Raw genomic sequence first — 20787 nt, 5'->3', positions numbered from 1 at the left:
TTCCTTCCTTCCTTCCTTCCTTCCTTCCTTCCTTCCTTCCTTCCTTCCTTTGATTTATTTATTTTATGAATGTGAGTACACAGTTGCTGTGATCAGACATACCAGAAGAGGGCATCAGATCCCATTACGGATGGTTGTGAGCCACCATGTGGTTGCTGGGAATTGAACTCAGGACCTCTGGAAGAGCAATCAGTGCTCTTTACCACTGAGCCATCACTCCAGCCCAAACCTTTCCTTCCTTAAGTTGTTGCTTTCAGGTATTTTGTCCCAGTAACAAGAAAAGTGACTACGGTGCTATGTGTTGAAGCCTTGGCCCCAGCTTATGCGGCTACTGAAAGATGGCAAAACCTTTTGAAGGTAGGGCCCAGTGCAGAGACGTTAGGAATTATTGGGAACCCAGCCCTTCCTCCTCTCTCTTTGCTTCCTGGCCACCATGAGGTGAGCAGCACCCTCCAAATGTTCCCACCATGTTGTTCCTGCTTTGTCACAGGCCCAAAATAATAGACCAAGAGACTGTGAGCTCAGACAGACATTTCCTCTTTATAATCTGATAGCCTCAAGTATTTGTTACAGTAACAGAGACCTGGGGACACATCAGCTCTGTTCACAATGACCCCTTAATATAACCTTTCACCTTTTCCTCTCTCCACAGTTCACAGGTCTAAACCTTGGGGCAACTATAAACAGTAACCCGTGCTCCAAATCTCAGTATGTCATACCAGGGATGACACCTGGCCCAGGCCCAACCCAGCAGAATCCATGGTCTGGATTTTGAAGTCATTTTGGGGATACAAAGAGAGGGACAAGGAAGGGCTAATCCTGTTTGTGAGCTCTGAAGCTGTGCACAGTCCTTGATCACCTGCCCTGGGACAGACAGACAGCAATGCTAGGATGTCAGGACAATAGAGAGTACTATGAAACTTCAGCATGCCTTGTGATCCACAGATACCCCCTTGAAGCTTTTCTGATACTGTATGTTTTCCTTTCCACCTTATAACAAACTATTTAGGATTCAGTGATTTTTAAGAGCCTAGAATGAGGCACTGTGACATGGAGTGTCCATGGTGGGGAAGACTAGGGATATATCCATTGACAAAGTACTCACCTAACATGAGCAAGGCCCTAGGTTTCATGCCCAGCACCACAAAAATGATGACAAGAGAGGTTTCATGTGTAGATGGAGGTTAGATGGGAATTCTCAACTTTCTGCTTAACTTTGATGTGAATATAAAACTGCTTTTAAAAAATAAGTTTACGGGCTGTAGAGATGTCTTAGTGGTTAAGAGCACATACTGCTTTTGCAGAGGACCCAAGTTCAATTCCAAGCACCCCTATCAAGCATCCCACAACCACCTATAACCTCAGCTTCAGGTGTTGTTCTGGCCTTCATAGGCACCTGCCATCCCCCCCCCCCAAGTCAGAGTTTACTTATACATATGTACAAATCCAGTTAACCAAAAAGAGACCAGGGTCTAAGAATTAGGAGATCTAGCTCTTGGTCTAAGTTAATCATAGTTTCATAAATCCTAATGTTCTGGGATAGTACCTAGAGAGAACACTCCAGAACCCACAGAGGTGAGAGTGCTAGCCCAGGGCAAGGCAGGAGCAGGAGAGTAGCTAGGGGCCAACAGGGCAGCCTAGGTCTGGTAAGGCCCTTCCTTTGTCTGTCACACCAACTGAGATTCTGCTCTGGGAGAGCACAGAGCAATCTGGAACCTTTGCAAAGTCCCAGGCTCTCTGGGGCATAGTCGTCTCCTGGGTTGTGTTAAAGCTAGATGTGGTGACACATGCCTTTAATCTCAGCACTTGGAAGGTAGAAGTAGGCAGATTGCTGTGGGTTTGGGGCCAGCTAGAGCCCTATAGTGAAAAATAAATAAAATGAAATAAAGGTGATTTAGTCCAAATCATCACTGGATTTTCTGTTCATCTAAAATTCCATTATGGGCTGGGGAATGACCTGATGGTAGCTGAATACCTGTCTAGCACGTATAAGGCTTTGTGTTCCATCACAACATCACATGCATACACAAATAAAATAAAGTTTCAACACACAGTTAAAATCAAACTTAAAGGTGGGCCATATACACAAACCTTAACTACTGGTTAAAACCTGAAAGCACATCTCTCTTCTGGAGCTAATTAGAAGTGTCTTTATTCATTAAATTGACAAATAATTTGCTTATCTTCCAATGAAGATAATGCACTGTAATTATGAGCATTTCGATCAAACCTCCCTAGAAGCTGGTTGTCCTCACACCCAGGAGCCTCTCTCTCCTGCCGGGAGCTCCATGGTGACCACTTCTTGGCAAGAACAGGAGAAATGCACTCAGATTCCACTGCACCTGCCTGCTGCTTCTGTATCTCAGGGTGTCTTCCTACCTGTAGCTTACTTATTCTCACAACAACTGAGAGAAAGTGGGGGGGAGGTGACATTAATATCAATAACCACTGCCTGCAAAATGAAAGGGGTGTTCCTCTGCACTCTGCAAGGTGACTTGCCTACATCAGTTCCAGAGCAATAAATAAGGCCAGATGTAAATGTTACATGTGTGCCTTGATTTAGAGGACAGATGTGTGCCTGGGGAAATGAAGAGAGACGTGTACCCCCTGAGCTTTTGTAAATAGAACACGTTTCCTCCGTTTATGGCTTGAGAAGGGCTTTATCTGCACTTAGGATTTATTGTCAGTGGTTAGGATCTGACACTTCAGTTTTACTTTGCTCTAGATGTACATAATATTCACCGCTACCATTTAGAGGGAGTCACGTCTTTATCTGAAGTCATCAGGCAAGAGGAAAATCATGTCAAAATTACCCTTGAAAATGAGCTTAAGCCATTCATAATGACCAGGACACAGTCTTTTAGACCCACTGCTGCAGACTAATGCATGTGTGTAAAATCTGGTGCATCTGGAAATGATAGCACATGATAAAAATACACATGCAAAATATATCTTTATGGTATTCCTCATTAATCTATTCCTATTCAGCTGCTCCCTCTACTTTTCTCTAGTCAGGCAGGGGAAGAGGTGGGGATATAGGCAAGATCGAAGTTCACAGTCGTGGAAGGTCAGCAGCATCTGGCTGCCTGCCACAGCTCTGCCACCTGGCTGCAGCCAGCTTTGCAGGGTTCTTCCTGAAGCCTCACAACCACTCTTATTAACCAGGGATTAGTAAACATCTTCTATAAAAGTCCACATAGTATTATTGGCTGTGGGATACATAAGGTCTTAAGACTATAAAGCACTGATACTTTGCCACTGTAGAGCAAAAGTAGCCATTGGTAAGAGGCAATTAAACAGCATAACCATTCCAATAAATCATTATTTACAAAAGCAGGCAGCAGGTACTCGGGATTGAATACTTCTTGCTCTGGAGGAATGTTATTATTCTCATTGGGATAAACCAATGTAGAAAGGAGAAATGAGTGACTGCAAGTGAGTGACTGAAAGGCTTACTTGTCGTGTGCACTCGACTGTTGTCACCATCACCATCACAGGCACCATCACCATCATATCATCATCATCACGTGGTCAGGGCTTAGCATATGCCAGGCACTGGGCTCCAAGCTGGGAACATGTATCAATTCACTGACACATCACAACTACCTAGGAAATGGATGCTGCTATTATCCAGTGTCAGATGAGGTCATGAGACCCAAAAAGGTTAGGACACTTGGTCGACATCACAAAGCTGGTGAGTAGAGCAGCCCCAGAGGTGGACTGTCTTAACCACTACGTACCACTGTCCCTCAGCCAGGTTTTTAAGCCTCGTCTAAGAACAAAGACAGTACAGCAAAGTGCTGGGGAGGTGCAGGAGAGAAGGAGTCAGTCTGTGATACAGCATTTAATCTGTTGCAGGCTCCCAGAGCAATTAATAAGGAGATTAGGAGCAAATGGCTCCCTGGTGAAGCTGGCACTCCCTTTCCACCAGATGGCTTCCTGAGAAGATCTGGAACAAATGCCAACCATGGAGGGGCAGACTTGTCATTCCATGATCCCTTCCAGGCTTTGGGGAAGAAAGGTGACTCATGCAAATCCCACAGCACAGAGAGCCTGGACCACAGATTCCATCACAAGGAACTAAAACAAAGGACATGTTTGTCCCTAGGAGAGTGATGGTGCTTCCACCTTGTGACCAATGAGACCAACTTATCTTCTGTTGTCTACATATGAGCATTCATGTCACATTTTATGTGTGTCCACGCAATTTAATTTACACTAAAATTATCCCTCTCACCTAACGCCGAGAAAAATCAAAAGGATCTAAGAAAGACTTTGTTGGATGGAACACAAAATGGCTTAGAAGCACAAAGGCCATTTTCCCTTGGAGCTGGCAACATCTTTACTAGAAACTTGCTGAGAAGTCCACAACTTCCACAAGCAGGAAATGTGTGTGTGTGCATGTTCATGTGCTTGTGTGTGTGTGTGATCTACAGTATCATAATTTGTCAGGTAGTGGGCTGTTGCCAGTGACTGAGACCACATGGTGTTCTTGCAGAGGACTTGAGTGTGGATCTCAGTATCCATGTCAGGTAGCTCACAACTGCCTAAAAGGCAAGCTCCGGGGCTCTGACACCCTCTTCTGGCCTCTGCGGGCAGTGGCATCAATGGGGAACTACTAGATACACATGCCAAGCCACAAGATGAAATGCAACACTCAAATGCCCAAAGAGGTTTGGAGCTCAGTGGTAGAGTGCTTGCCTAGCATGCATAAGACCCCGAGTTCAATGCCCAGTATGAAAATAAAAGATGACTAGAAAACAGTAAAATTAAACAAAAAAATAAATAGACAACAGCTGGGAGAATGTGCAAGTTCCAGATGATCTACTCTTTATTCTTATAAGATGGCCACATCTAACAAACAACAGGGCTGGAAAGGCTCAGCAGGTTAAAGCACTGGCTGCTCTGAGAGGGCCTAGATTCAGTTCCCAAACCCACCTGGCTACAACAATCAGGTCTAGGGATGCCCTCTTCTGGCTTCCATGGGCACTGCATACATGTGGTGCACAGACATACATGCAGGTACTTATAAAAGTAAATAAATATTAAAAGGAGAGACAGCCTTTGCTGGAATGGGAGGGAGGGAGAGAGGGAGGGAGAAAGAGAAGAAAGGAGAGAAGAAATGAAAGTGAGGATGAGCTGGGGATCTGGCTCAGTGGTTAAATGAGGTTTGGTCTCCAGAACCTGCATAAGTGCCTGGTGAGTATGGTAGGCCTCATGTAAATCCAGCCTCAGAAAGCAGAGATGGGGAATCCCCAGAGCAAGCTGGCTAGTGAGACCAGCTGTATTAGCAAGCCCTGGGCTTAAATGAGATACATCATCTCACTGAATAAGGTAGAAGAGCCAGGATAATTCCCAACATCAACTTTGGGACTCCACATATACAGGCAACCACACAAACACACACACACACACACACACACACATACACACACACACACACACACACACACACACACACATTGTGCTCACCCAAATGCATACATGGACATGCACACCACACATGTGCATAAAAAATAAAAATAACAATAAAGATTTAGGAAAACCTAATATGAGAAGTACTAATGGCTTTCCCACAGAGCACCCGAGAGGGCTTAGAGGGAGGCTGCTGAGGACATGGAGCAGCTCCCTAAACCTCATGTCTGGAAGAACAACACAGCATGTATAGGATACACCTCTCGAGAGACCACTCTGGAATGCAGAGAGGTAAGAATGAAGTGGTGACAAGTGCATCGACAACAGTTGCTTAGCTCAGCCTATGGTGGCCTTGCACTAACTTAAGGGCAAAGGTTATTGGATGGCTGAGAAGATAAGGAGGGGAAATGGGGAACGATTAAAAGGCCAGTCAAGACCTGTCCCATGGTAGCTGGAGATACTTCCCCTAGCACTGACTCTACCAGCATGACAGCTGTTGGAATTCTTTACTTTCAATCACAAAACTCTGGGTCAAAGAAGTCAAACGACTTATCTGGGGTCCCAGAGCCAGGAGCGGAATCTCAGAAGTGTGCCAGCTTAGCCTCAAGACCCAGTGCCATTTCTACTCAAGGTCCACGCCCCCTCTGCCCCACTCCAACTTTCTGAGTGCCTCTGAACCCTAATCCTGGCTTCCCTCTACTGCACTGTAAACACACAGGTCAGAGTCAAGTAGATAAAACAGCAGCATGGCAAGACTAAAACAGAGTGAAGAGCAGCTGACCAACCTGGGGGTGCTTAGCTCCGAGGACTGGTTTCTGTGTAGGTATGTGTGCCTTTTCTTGCTAGCTTTGTGTGTGCATGTGCTTTTGCTTTCGTTAGAGACTCTGTAACCCAGTCTGATCTTGAACTCTGGATAATCCTCTTGCCTCAGTCTCCCCAGCACTGAGATTACAGGTGTGTACTACCACACCTGGCTGTTTTGTCAGTTTGGGTTTTTCCAGAGATACCAAGGGGCAACATTTCTTTACTTCTAAATCCATGAGTCCCTTTTGAGGATCCTTAAGGATCTGCCAGAAATTCACTAGACAAGAGTAGGAGCCAGGTAAAGACTCCCTTGCTCCCATATGCCCCCAGGTAGAGCTGGGCCTTTAAGCTACTCTCCACACTGAAAGCCTGAAACCATAGTCCTGTCACTCTTGCTTCTCATTTTCCTTGTAACTAGAATTCCCAGGGCCCAGGTTACTGCCAAATTACCTGAGATAAACAAATCATGCTAAGACCCTCCTCTCCTTTCCAAATCCAAGTCACAGCTGGCAGCTAGAAGTGGTTATTTATAACCTGCACAGAATTCTTTGCTTTGGCTTACACCCTCATACCCAGAGGACTGAGAACAGGACAAAGCAGGACAGTGGCTGAGAATACCAGTGCTGGGTGGCAGGATCTACCTGTCAAAGGGACTGATCAGTCACAGTTTAACTGAAGTCCACTGTAACAGACATGAAAGAATATACAGAAACCTATAAAGAGTGTATAACCCTATAAGCTGGGAAGTTTATATCCTCTGCCCAGATCTACTGACATTTAGGGATCCTGGCTTGTTCTCTGGCACTCTGGCTCCCACATATACTCCAAACTTACCTAACCTTCTTCATGATCTCTCTTTTAGCCTCTGACTCTTCTCCTAGATTCTGAACTTGCTATACAGGATCTCACACTATAGCCCAAGCTGGCCTCAAACTCACAATCCTCATGCCTCAGTCTCCTGAATGCTGGGTTTCCAAGTGTTCAACATCATACCCAGCTCCAGCCTCCATTCTTGCCCAGACTTTCCAGTGGCAGTTGAGTAGACTCTCAGGATCAGCAAGATGGCTCAGCAGGAAAGGAACTCCTGCCAAACCTGAAGACCTTAGTTCTCGTTTTGTTTTGTTTTGCTTTGTTTTGTTTTTCGAGACAGGGTTTCTCTGTTTCTCTATGTGTAGCTTTGGCAGTCCTGGAACTGACTCTGTAAATGAGGCTGTCCTCAAACTCACAGAGATCCACCTGCTTCTGCCTCCTGAGTGCTGGGATTAAAGGCATGTTCCACCACCTTGGTGCTGATGACATGAGTTCTAATCCTGGGACACACACAGTAAAAAGGCAATGACTCCCACAACTAATCCTCTGACCTCCATCCACAAGTGTACACACATGTACACACACACACTCACACACACGGTAGAAAGAGAATGACTCCTACAACTTATCCTCTGACTTCCATATGTACACACACACACACACACACACACACACACCACCACCACCACCACACGTAAACACAAATACAATAAAATCTAAAAACAACAACAGAAGCTCAGAGGTAGCCCTTGTTCAACAGGCAAAGGCCTAGATTGCAGCCTCAGCATCAGAGAGCAAATTTTGAAATATCAGCTTACCTTCTGCTCCATGTATAGCAGACAACCTAAACCAAGCTCTGGCTGAACAGAGTCCACATGTTCCTGGTCTGAGGCATCTCAGATTCCCCTAAGCTCTCACTCCTACCATCCCATCCATCTTTACTTTGCATCCTTGCATCCCAGGCTCCTTTTTGACCCTCTACATTCCCTAGGTCTGGGCCATTCATCCCCTAGGTTGTATTCAGCTCCTCATCAAAATAACTTTCAGCTCAAAGGGATAGACTCTTCTATTTTACCATAATCTCCCACAAACACTATTTTTTGAGACTGCAGCCCTAGACTGTAGTCCTGGAACTTATTAAGTAGACCAGGCTGGCCTTGAACTCACAAAGATCTACTTGCCTCTGCCTTCTGAGTGGGAGGACAAAAGGTGTGCACCACCATACTCAGCTCTCCTTCACTTCTTATGTGTTCATGGTCTGTCTCTTCCACCAAGGTTGCCATAGGGCTTTATGAAAACTTAATTCTCTATGCTTGGAATGGTGCCAAGCCTGTAGGCATCAGCAGATTTTTCTAGAATGAATGGATAATGCTGGGAGGGGTATGATCATCTTCTATGAGAAGTGCTTTCTGGACCTGACATTTTCCAAATCCTCCTGCCCATCTCCTACCAGTTTCTGGTGTGGTGAAACAGAATATGATTAACCAATGGCTTCTGTGAAAACAGGATTCCCGGGCTGAAGTGGATTCTGGTCTTTCTCTATGTGGGTTGCATAAGTTACTGAACCCATTCTCCTTCCATAACCCAGCTGGCCCCTTTCATCTCTGGGCTTGCCACACAAGCTACTGATGCCTACAGGCTAGGCACCAGACACATTGACCCCCAATCCACCTGTTCAACTGCCTTGAAAAGTGCACGAGCACCTAAAGAATCCTGATGAAAAGGTGCCTGCCTGCCAGACACACCTTTTCAAGGTTTTGGTTTAATCTTTGGAGATGAGGTCTCTTTGTGAAGCTCAGTTGGCTTTGAAATCAAAATCCTCCTGCCTCAGCCCCCTAAACATCTAAGACTGCAGTTGTTACCACTGCAGCTGATTTTGCTGAGCATCTACTGAATGCCCAGAATCCCTCTCAATCGCTACAAATGGAGTGTACAGGTGCTGTGGGATGGAGGAGCTAGTTAATTTTTGTAAAATGTCAGAATTTGTACATATATCCCAGTCCAATTCACACGCTTGGTCCTACTTCCTCCTCGTGAGAAGCATGACCCTCTTTTATGGGTTTTTATAGCTTGCATTTGCAGGCTTAAAACAAGATGTAGATGTAGAGTTCATAAACAGAGACATCTGAAGAAAGAGTTGTCGGGCCAGGCTGAAACAGGCTGCGTACCGTCCCATCCCTGGAAGTCACCAGTATCAGACTCTTGGCTCTCCTGGGCTGTAAGTAAGCCTCCACAGCTGATAAATAACACTGGTCAGGCTAGATCCAAGACTCTCTCAGCAGCTGAATCTGGGCACAGATGTTCATCTAGTCTCCACAATGGTTTTGTTTTTAATATATTATCTTTTCAGACAATAGTTAAAACTTAGGAGATATCACATCTTAAAATCCCAAGTTCTGTACTTTTGTGAAAAACTGAAAGATCTGGTGGTACAAGGCCTGTCATCCTGCCTGGCAAAGTTATCAAGAGCCAAGAACAGAAACTGCTAGATGGTACAAGGGCCCTCCCATTCCTATTCCTGCCTTTCCTGGTCGTCTCCCTGCAGCTGTGGTCAAGTCCAAAGTCTAGGGGTTGGTCCCTCCAGCAAAGTTTCAGAAAAGCAAAGGCTCGCATGTCAGAAAAATTGATCAAAAGAGCAAAATCATTATTGATGAAGCTAACACAAATGTACTTCACATGCTAGACTCTTGCCTTGGGCTTTGCACATATATAATTCTTATAAATACTCTAATAGGGAGATATTGTTAGTATGGGTTTTGTATGTTTGGGGGGTTAATTCTTGGGGTTTTGTTGTTATTGGTGTTATTTTGTTAATTTTTTAAGACAGGTTCTCATGCAGCCCAGGCTAACTTTGAACTCCTAATCCTTCTGTTCCCACTTTCTGCACTGGGATTATAGATGTGCACCACCACGCCAAGCTGGGCAACAGCATGCTCAGCTCTGTTTTATATACCAAGGATATCATATGCTCTGTGAAACTAGCAAGTAGGTCTTCACAAAAATGACTATTCCTGAGTATGCAGCGCAGGCTTGGGAGTCACAAGGCACTGATGGAGTAGCTGTAACAGAAACTTTGGCCTTGCAGACCTCACAATTTGTGACTCCTGCCTAGAATCTTCTGAGCACTAAGACAATTCAAGACCCCCAAAATGGAACTCCGGAATAGAGCTGTTAAGTTCCTTCCAGCTTCTCTCCCTGGTTACAATGTCAATCCAGAAAACATCTGTTTGCCAGACCCCAGCATGTAACATCAAATTGGGTCTCCACTTCCACTGGGAATAAGGCATGACACCAGTCTTGCTACAGCCTAGTGGGAAGCCTCCTAGACAGGAAGAGGTAATTCTGCATGCCAGGGCCTATCACCACAGTGGGAGTGACTTGAAAGGGTGCAGATGGTTAGGAATGCAGCACAGGCAAGGCAGAAAGCTGGGAAAGAATGTGACTTGTTCCAGAGTGGACAGATGCCCGTGATGGCTCAAGAGAAATCTCAGGTGCCTACAGGGAAGGCCTATATGTGTCATGAAACATGTGTGCTCTTGAAGGCTGCTGTCACCAGCCAGAAAGGGGTCAAACCATCAGCACATATCCAACATTAAGGGGGTAGCCACATGTAGTTTGAACAGGTACAGCCCTCATATCCTCTTGTGTGAATGTTTGGCCATAGGTAGTGGCACTATTAGGAGGTGTGGCATTATTGAAGTAGGTCTGGTCTTGTTGGAAGAAGTGTGGGGGCCGGCTTGGAGGTCTTCTGTGCTGAAGCTATGCTGGGTGCAGAACAGTCTCTCCTTGCTGCCTTCAGATCAAGATGTAGAACTCTTCAGCTCCTTCTCCAGCACCATGTCTGCTTGCACACTGCCATGCTTCCTGCCATAACAATAATGGACTGAACCTCTGAAATTCTAAGCTAGCCCCAATTAAATGTTTTCCTTTGTAAAAATTGCCATTGCCATCTATGGTCATGGTGTCGCATCAATAAAACCCTAAAATACCATTGTTTATCACTAGAGGAATGGGCCTGAGTAACAAGGCAGGCTCGGTGTGCCCAAAGCCCCTCATCATGAGAATGGAACACCCAGGAATTCACATGGAATCAATTTTGAATGAGAAAATATAGCTATGGGCCCAATACAGCCCAGTACAAAACTGGGCAGGAGTGGATATCTCAAGGTAGTTGGGGCTAAAGAAATTCTCCAAATAAGGTGACACATCCATAGGTCACTTGTGGCTACATGGGCCAGGATTTTCAAATCCCCACGAGACACTGGGAGTTCATACTTTTTTGTTCTGCTTTTTGAGATTGATATGGCTATGTAGCCCAGGCTGGTCAGAAGCTCAATCTCCTGCCTCAGACTACTGTGTGCTGAGTCTGTGTGGGCCACTCTCTTACCTAACAGTCATTATCTCCTCACTCTTAAAGTATTTAGAGTTAGCTCCCTGTTCCTCTTCTACAGCTCTCTCCTACTTGGAAACAGAAGCACAGTCACAGGCCACACCCTGTGAGTCCAAAGCCAGTTAAGCAGAGCGACAGAAAGCTAGCTCCACAGAGGGAGCTTCCCCATGAGCTCTTCTTCCCCAGGTTTGTGGTGAAGCTGGTGACATTCTACAGCACAGACAATCTGCTAAGCCACTCACTGTTCTACAGCCTTCTAGGTTTGATATAAGATGAGCACAATCACAGTAACATATTGAGCCATCCAGGAATTAAATTGGATTGGATCCTCTAAGGCAGCAGTTGGCAAACTGGCTCTGGACAGGGCCAGATAGTTATTTTGGCTTTATAGAAAATATATTCTCTGCTAAAACCAGTCAACCCTGCCATTGCATCATGATAGAGAAACCATACATGATATAGGACTGGGCATAGTTGTGTTCCAACAAAACTATTTACAAAAGCAAGCAGTGGAGCAAAATGCTTTGGGAAGGGAGATGGTCTTTGCTCTCTCCTAGACTCCCATGGAGAATTGACATCATTCGTCTAGCTTTCTCACAGCCTGTGAGTTCAGCAAGGCACTATCTTACCTCTTTATATATAGCATGATGAAAAATGCAACACTCCATTGGAATCTTCAAAGGTGTTCACAGCCATAGGATAGCAGGACTGACTATAGATGCTGGGGTCTCAAGCAGGTGAGAGATATGAGGTCACTGGGTAGCACTGGAAAGGATAACTCCCTCTCAGGGTACCTCTGCTTAAGAGAGTAATTCCCATGCAGAATCCCAGTCCAGTATCATCAGCCTCTTGATACTGGAAACACCCCAATAAGCTGTTGAGAAATCTCCCCAATTTTCAATGCTGACAAATAGTACAAGTATATAAAAACTTAAGTCAAATAAGCATGTCTGTGGGATGACTCCACAAGGTTACTCTGCAGCCTTTGATATGCAGAATCCATCTGCTGCTAGTTCTTGTGTGTGCCTGTGTGCATGTGTGGGTGCATGTATATGCACCTGCATCTGCAGGCCAGAGGCCAATCTCAAGAGTCTTTTCTCAGGTCCTTCCATCTTTTTTTTTTTAACTACATTTCTATGTACTTTGTGTATACATTTGTATGTTTATACATGGAGAGCAAAGAACAACTTGCTATAGTAAGTTCTCTCCTTCTACCATGTGGGTCCTAAAGATCAAACTCAGGTTTCCAGGCTTGGCAGCAGGTGTCTGTTACTAAGCCATCTCACCAGCACCATCCACCCTTCTTTTCAGACAGGATCTCTCCCTGGTGGAGCTCATTGAATATGCTAGGCTGGCTGGGCAGCAAGTTCTAGTGTTCTGCCTGTGTCCACGTCCCCAGTACTATAAACACACCAAAATGCCCAGCATTTTATGTGGGTTTGGGTAATTAAACCTAGACTCTTACACTTACAAGGCAAAGTTCACTAGTTGATTTGCTGGATCTCCTTTCTATTTTTTATTTACACATATGTCTGTGCATGCCATGTATCTGCAGGTACTAGCAGAGGCCAGAAAATGGTGCCAGATGCCCTGGAGCTGGAGTTATGAGAGCTGACTCCACCCAACACAGATGCTGGGAACCAAACTCTCTGGAAGAGCAACAAGTGCTTTTAGCCATTAAGCCATTTCTTCACCACTACATCTCCTTTTAAGACTGAGCATTGGTCCAGTGGGGTGGCCAGTGGGTAAAGCACTCGTCGTCAAGCCTGACTGACCTTTTTATTTTTCATGGTAAGAGCGAACCTGCCCCCCTCAGTTGTCCTGACTCCACATGAGTGCTATGATATGTCTCTCTGTCTTTGTCTCTTTTAATCTCTCAGTCTCTCTCAGTCTCTCTCAGTCTCTCTCTCTCTCTCTCTCTCTCACACACACACACACACACACACAGTTTTTTTTAAAAAAGCAACATCCTTTTAAAAAAATCACCTTTACTGAAAAGGATCTATCTGTTTTGTTTGTTTTTAATTTCCCTTTTTTGTGATGCTAGGGAGGAAACCCAGTGTGTAGGACATGCTAGGCAACTATTTTCTACTGAGCAACATCCTAAGCCCCTGGGGTCTGGGTGGGGGGAATCTGAAAATGGGAACAAAGCTAAGAAAGATGGTATGTACCTCAACCTGGGGAATTGAGGCTGGAGGATCAGGAGTTCAAAGTTATCCTCACTGCACAGTAAATTCAAAGCCATATGCCATATGAGACACTATTCAGAGAGAGAGAATTGTAAATGAATCCCCACATACTCCTCTTTGGAATTCAGTTTTACTTATTTTGCCATCTCTAGATCCTGCTGCACAAATACACTGATGTTGAATCACTACCATAAATGTCATAAAAACAAGCAGAACACATCTGCCAAGTTCCTAGAAGCTAAAGTGATAGGGTGGAGTAAATGCTGGGATATAAGAGAATAGGCACCTGAAGAAAGGAGGAAACAAAGAAGAGAGCAGACACGTGGCACAGAAGGCACATATTTATTTTGCTGAAGACCAATCTTCTGGTTATCTCATGCTTGGTTTAAGTAACAAGAAAAACAGAAACATTCCTAGAAGCCAGGCATGAACCCACACAAGATCCGAACTCCTGCCCCGGTGGCTGGCAGTATTTCCCAGGAAAGCCTCCTGGCTCATCACTGACTGCTCTGCTTTTTGGGATCATCTAGACAAGCCAGGCAAAATTTCAACTTGACATTATTAATCTTTAAGAAAGTTTGCTAAGCAAACAATTGGTATCAACAGGGGAAATGTTGAATATTTGCTTCCAGGGCAGCAAAGACAAATGAACCCACTTTAAAATCCTTTCTAATGGCACTGATGTGGTTAGCTTTTCTCTAATTATCATGTCCCCCAAAGACTGAGAACAATTGTTTTTCTCCTTAACCATCTCACTGGAGAAATTTTGACTTTAATACAAAGGCGAACATTTTCATAGGCAGAGGATGCTTGCAAGGCCATTTTCCTTCATGAGCATTAAAAAACAAACAAAAACAAAAACGGGAAACAAATTTCTTCTGAACAAAGAGTACACTAGTTTCAAAGATTATCCTGTGTTGGAGACTGCTGGTGGATCAGGAGTTCAAGGTCATCCTCCCTTACAAATCTAGTTCTAGGTCAGAATGGGGTACAGGAGACCTAGTCTTAGGGAGAGAGGGAGAAGAAGAAGGGGAAGGAAAAGTGGAAGAGAGAATGCCTGTTCTCTTCAGCAACAGTTTTCGAGAAGTCTATCCATCTGCAGCCACCAATCTCATCAGCTACCACTACAAATACTTTGTTTTCCTTGTTTGAGACAGAGGTGGGGGATGGGGATGGGTGGTGGGGTACTATTAGCCTAAGCTTGAACTCACAATCACCTGTCTTAAGTGCTAGGATTATAGTGTGCATCCCCATACCCGGTCTAGAAATATTTCACCATCATATGCATCTCATATGACGATGACAGGGAGACAGGCTCAGAGATGGCACAGTTGAGATAGCAACTGAGAGCTACTTAGACCAAATCTAGGAGCATCACCCAGACTGTAACAAAACAGGATGGCCTCAACCAAACCAACAGGCCAGAGAAAAGCAGGCACAGCAAACTGCAGAATAAAGCACAGCCCAGCCTGGGGAGACTTGTTAGACATTTAAACTATGTGTTGAGGAAGCAGATGGTTTTCTAATCAGGCTGCTGGCTTACCTAGTTGGCTAGAATCACAATTTACTTACAGTATGCTGCTCTTCAACAACAGATCAGACACAGGTCTATAAAGATTAGGTGTAAAAATGCCAGGTACAGTAGCACCAAGGAGGCAGAGCCAGCTTCTCTAAGTTTGAAGCCAACTTGGTCTCTATAGTGAGTTTCGGGGTAGTCATGGCTACATAGTGAGCATCTTGGTTCCCTGACTTCATGGTGGCTTCCACAAGAATGCCAGGGCACACAGGCCCTCGCACATTTAAACAAATTAAAAATAGGATTTCTAAAGGTTAAAGACTAACCTTAGGGTAAATACCTTCTAGAGTAAAGCATTCCTCATGCAACCTAGCTGAAAATGCAGATTCCTCTGTGGCTATAATCATGCCCTAGGAGTGCAGAGGTGCTGAGGGAGCAAAAGTGACCAAGTCACTTCTCAAAACATCCTGTAACAAGTCATCTAAAAGTGTGTACACAGATCCTGGGGCAATGGAGGGGCTCATGAATGCAAACTGATCTGCACCATAATACTGCAACTTCTGTGTGGCATTCTGATTGATAGGGCAAAACAAAAATAAGCCAAGATGCTTTCAGCCTAATCCAGGCCAAAAGTTCAAATAGTATAAATGGCTGTTTCCTTATCAATATGTACTTTGTAATTTGTAACACAAGCAAACAAATGCAGAATAATCTTCACTGCTTAGCCAGGTGGAGTTGTACACACTTTTAATCGAAGCACTTAAGAGGCAAAGGCAGGTGTATCTCTAGGAGTTCAAGGCCAGGCTGGTCTACATAGTGAGCTTCCAGGACAGCCAGACATACATAGTGAGACTCTGTCTCAAAAACAACAAAACCAGCCTGGTAAAATAGCAAATAATTATTTTCTAAACTCTCAGCCCAAATGTATCATTTTAATATTTCATGTGAAAAAATGCAAGCATACATCAAGAAATTCTGTTACAAGAACAACAGTTCCTCCCAGAAGCACCAGGAAATGATGGAAGTTACCAGATAAACTAATAGTATCTTGTAGAGAATATCATTTTTACTTTTATGAACAAGACACAAATTGTGACTCTTTAGATTTGGCAATTTGGCAGATATTTTCTCAGACACAAATGAAATGAGCCTGTCACCAGGGAAACAACTATTTGTTGCCAATGATAAAACCAGTTTTCAAGGGAAGGCAAGTAGCAAGGTGCTTCCATTGTTTTAGCAGTTTCCAGGGGCTTAATCTCTTTCTTATAAAACAGAGAAGATAGTGACAGTAATAATATGCCTAATTATTCTGGTTTGGTTTTTTTTTTTTTTTTTTTTTGAGATAAAGTCTTACTCTGTAACCCAAGATGGCCTCAGACTTGGGCTTTTCCTGTCTCTGGCTCCCAAGTGCCAGGATTACAGGTGTGAAACTCCTAAGTAATTTTTTCTTTTTCTCTCTCTTTTTTCTTTGATACTGGATAATTTCTAATGTTACCATTTAGAGGATTTGCATGTTATTGAACCAGTTTTTTCCAAATGACCAATAGCTGAAGCCATACAATTGGATATAGAGAAAATAGCCCATAGATCAAAGGGCATGACAAATGGAATTTATTATATGAGTCCCAAGTTCACTAACCACATTATGATTAACCTTCCAGAACCTGTTACTTGCTAAGTTTTGATGTATTGTCAAAGTGTCTACAGCTATCTGAAAAGGTAATGATATTCACTTCCCATCCACTTATGTATAGGACTCTATCTGTTCAAATTCATTAGCCAAAATAGCATAATTCTTAGTAGAAGTTAGGCTACTAATGCAGAGGTGTTCAACTTGTTCCTTTTGGCTCTTTGAGACAAGATCTCACTATATAGGCCAAATTGGCCATGAAGTCATGATCCTGCCTCAGCCTCCAAGTGCTGGGATACCAGGCATGCAGCCCCCATGTGCATCTGGCATACATATTTCCTTTGAAACTAGACATAGAGATTTGAAAAAATATGTAAAATAAGCCATGAATAGTTATCATGCCAATAATCTTAGTTAATCAGGAGACTGAAGTAAGAGGTTCAAAAGTTCAAAGCTAGCCCAAGCAACTTACTGAGACTTTGTCTTAAAAGGGGTGAGAGAGTCACTTGGTATATAGCTCAGCTGTGTGGGCAGTTGCCTAGCACACAGTTTAATCCCTAGTCCTAAAAAAGTAAAAAGCAGTTATTTGGCATGAACCATGTAATCCCAACACCTAGGAGGCTAAAGCAAGAGGACTGGGAACACAGACTCATCCTTGTCTATACAACAAGTTTGAAACTAGACTGAGCTACAGTAGACCCTGTCCCAAAACAAAATCAAGGGAAAGAAAGGGAGAAAGGAAATATAAAGCTATACCTTTTTTTCTATTTGGAGGAGGGGTATGCACAGCTATTTTCATTTAAAATATCTAAGTTCAGAAGTAAAAGTTTAGTGTTTCTTGTTTGTTTAGAGGCAGGGCCTCACTATGTAGCTTTGGTTGACCTGGAACTCACTTTGTAGAACAGGTTATCCTGGAACTCACAGAGATCTCCTGAGTGTGGGGAAAAGAGCCACGCACCACCACTTCTGGCCTGATGTTAAATTCTAAGTGAATTGATGTTTTGAAATTTTGTATTTATGTGGCAACATCACAGATATAATACATGCTTATGTTGCTTAAAGGTCTTTTAAAGGAAAGGCTTAACGGAGTCCAAGGTCTACAAGATTTAAGAACTACTGTTCTTCAACTGCACTCCATGGACCTTCCCATGGGGCAAACTGATAAAAGGCATTTTTTTTATAGTGCCTCAAGTACAAAGGACAAAGGCATCCTTTAAGCATATGTAACACATTCAATGGTAACACGTCTTTCCATGCTGTGTCCACTTGCTATTATAAGAATGCAGAAGTAAGGGGCAGTAATGAACTGTGAAACAGCATGTTAGCATAGACCTTTCCAGTCTCCACAGACATCAGTGTTCCCATCTGAAAAGCTGGATATCTGAATAGTTATTCCTAGGGAGCTTCTGAGTGCCCATAGTGATTCTAACCAGGCTGCCTCTGTCCTTACAACTGACTGACTGACTTGCTCCTAAAATCATTTGACCAGATCTGAGCAACTGCTTCTGTACAGATTGGCAACTGGTTTTCGGTCACAGTCCACCAAACTTGTCCCTGTAGACATGTGCACTGCCGAGCTCTGGAATGAAAGGCTTCTAAAAACCTCTTCAGATTTCAAACTTCCATAATTCTACTTCAGACACAATGTCCAGGAGTCTTACTCATGCTGCCTCTTTATTAGCTATATGACTTTGGGCAGGCAAGTTGCTTGCCTTCTCTTAGCCTCAGCTCCCTCACCTGTAAAAATATGTAACTATCCCAAAGGAATGTTCTGAAACGTTTGTACTTGTCAGTAGTTACAGAAACCCTGACACCGAACAGTATTCAGTTAACGTGAGTCATCTACGATACCGAAGCACATAAAAGTATTCCCAGCCGTTTCCCTCCACTCCTGATGCCAGTAGCTGACAAACATACTCCCAGGGGACACATTAGCCTCCAATCAACTTCCCCATGCCCATTGCCCATCACAGGACACCGCCCCCACCACCCCCCATCTCCCGCAATCCTCCTCAGGCCTCCCCAACGCCAATCTCTTCCCGGTCTCCCCTCCCTAGGTCTGAGAGGGCTTTCTACAAAACCACTCCCAGCCGTGGTCCCCATCCCGCACCGCCAGAACCTTCCCCTCAGGCTGGACACCATCTTGGGCCGGGGTCCCTGTGGCTTGGTATTCCGCCCCGAGACACCTCCGAGGGATGAGGGACGGCCGCCCAACCTCCCGGCGGGGCCCACGGACACTAACCGTCCATCCCTAGAGGCGGCGGTTCCGGCCTCCCGAACCGGAAACGGCTCTGACACTGTTTGCAGTTCCCCTGGTTACTACGGAGTTCCGGACCAATGGTGAAGGAACTCCGTTCATTGAGCCCGCCCCCGGGCAGCGTGACGTCACGGCGGAGCGCTGGGACTCCCCCTCAGCTCCCAGCATCTGGCCCGCCTTCCCTGGGCCCAGGATCGCTGTACGCAGGCGCATTGGGCCCTGGCCTCGGCGGCGAGGTGCGCAGGCGCCTCGGGTGCTGCTAACTGAAGCGGCCATGGACGCGCTCGAGTCGTTGTTAGACGAGGTGGCCCTGGAGGGGCTCGACGGCCTGTGCCTGCCCGCGCTATGGAGCCGCCTAGAATCCCGCTCGCCTGCCTTCCCATTGCCGCTGGAACCCTACACGCAGGAGTTTCTGTGGCGGGCCTTAGCCACGCACCCGGGCATCAGTTTCTACGAGGAGCCGCGAGAACGACCTGACCTGCAGCTCCAAGACCGGTCAGCTACCAGGGGTGGGGCGGGGGCTGAGAGCTTGGAGGAGGGCGGGATGGTGCTTTGCAGAGCGGATACCATGAGACGTGGGGGATGGGCGCGGGAGGCGAGCTAACCTGAGCTTTCTGCGCCCTAGCAGGCCCGAGTCTGATGAGCTGGGGGAGGGGGCATCCGCTGTGACTATTTCCCAGTGTGTTGAGGGAGTCTAAAGAGTTCCTTTAAGTTGAACGATAGGACGGGAGTAGGAAAGTGGTTGGAAAGTGGAACCAGGTGAGGTCCTTCAGGGACCTTTAGGGAGCATTCGTTCTGAAAGCTAAGGCAAATAATTGGAGGTCTGCACAGCACCAAACAGCAGTGAAAGAGTAGCCGAGGTGTATTGGGCACTTCCCATAAGTGGGTTCCGAGACCCAGTTCTAGAAGCGACAGAACTCAGTAGATCAGTTCCGTGACACTGAGACACCATTGTCTTTTCATTTTACAGAGGAGGAAGCTGACCATCAAGAGGTTAAGGAACAAACACAGGATTCAGGGATTGCTAAATGCACGTTTTCCTTCTATCTGTTCCTCTTCAGGAATAGAATCCAGCTCCTTTCGTAGAGAACACCCTTAGCCTCAGCCAGTTTTTGTTAAGAAAGGGCTGACAGTATAGTCCAGTGTGACTTCATACCCTCCTGCCTCTGCACCCTAGCACTTGGATTGCAGGCATGCCCCACCATGCCCTGCAAGTTCTTGCCCTGCAAGAACTCTTAAGCTATGTTATGAAGGTCAGAGAAGGTTCTAGAGGTAATAATGAACCAAATAAGTTTAAATTTAGGTGGCCAGTTGGCAAATAATGCTCTGAACAGGCAAGACCAAGTGGGATAGCTTAACAGGAGAGAAATAAACTGCATGTGCCTGAACTGTAAGCCTGGGAGCAGAGAATGGGGAGGGATTATTGCCACTTAAGTGTGCTTATTGTGAGGTGTGACTGTGTGACATACTTACATGGTGCAGAAAGTTTTACAACCCCCTCAAGAGGTTGGCATTCTGAAGAGAAAAAAAAAAGCTCTGTGTGTGTGTGTGTGTGTGTGTGTGTGTGTGTGTGTGTAAAGTGGTCATCAATTAGGAATCCAGGAAATGTAGGTCCAGGATCTATTCTGCCCTTAACTAAATTTGTCTGAGAAAGAACCTGTGATTATCTAATCCAATTGATAAAGCTATCCTGTACTGTACTATTACTATAAAGACAGTAGCAAGTCACTGTAGCGGGAGTGAGACTGGTTACAGAGTGAAGCTGAGAGACCCAGT

The 20787-nt window shown here is 45.0% G+C and overlaps 2 protein-coding genes across 3 annotated transcripts in view; one reads left to right on the top strand and one right to left on the bottom strand.

Moving 5' to 3' along the window:
• Kiaa0556 (KIAA0556 ortholog) overlaps nt 1-19031 on the bottom strand; it is a 167406-nt gene extending 148375 nt beyond the window's left edge. The window contains exon 1 of one of the 2 annotated variants that reach the window (XM_028764277.1): nt 18997-19031. In XM_028764277.1, the coding sequence (XP_028620110.1) occupies nt 18997-19003 (7 nt within the window). In that variant the 5' untranslated portion in view covers nt 19004-19031. Of the gene's footprint in view, nt 1-12048; nt 12116-18996 lie in introns of those variants that run through there. The other variant, XM_028764280.1, reaches the window with a different exon arrangement.
• Nucleotides 19032-19239: 208 nt separating this feature from the next.
• Nucleotides 19240-20787, top strand: part of Gtf3c1 (general transcription factor IIIC subunit 1) — a 65943-nt gene continuing 64395 nt past the window's right edge. Inside the window, exon 1 of the mRNA XM_028764166.1 lies at nt 19240-19506. Coding sequence (XP_028619999.1) covers nt 19286-19506 — 221 coding nt within the window. The 5' untranslated portion in view covers nt 19240-19285. The remainder of the gene's footprint in view (nt 19507-20787) is intronic.

The sequence above is a fragment of the Grammomys surdaster genome, unplaced genomic scaffold (genome assembly GCF_004785775.1).
Source record: "Grammomys surdaster isolate TR1022 unplaced genomic scaffold, NIH_TR_1.0 142, whole genome shotgun sequence".
Lineage (NCBI taxonomy): Eukaryota > Metazoa > Chordata > Mammalia > Rodentia > Muridae > Grammomys > Grammomys surdaster.
The sequence above is the reverse complement of the archived record's forward strand: the minus strand, read 5'-3'. Positions and strand labels throughout refer to the sequence as shown.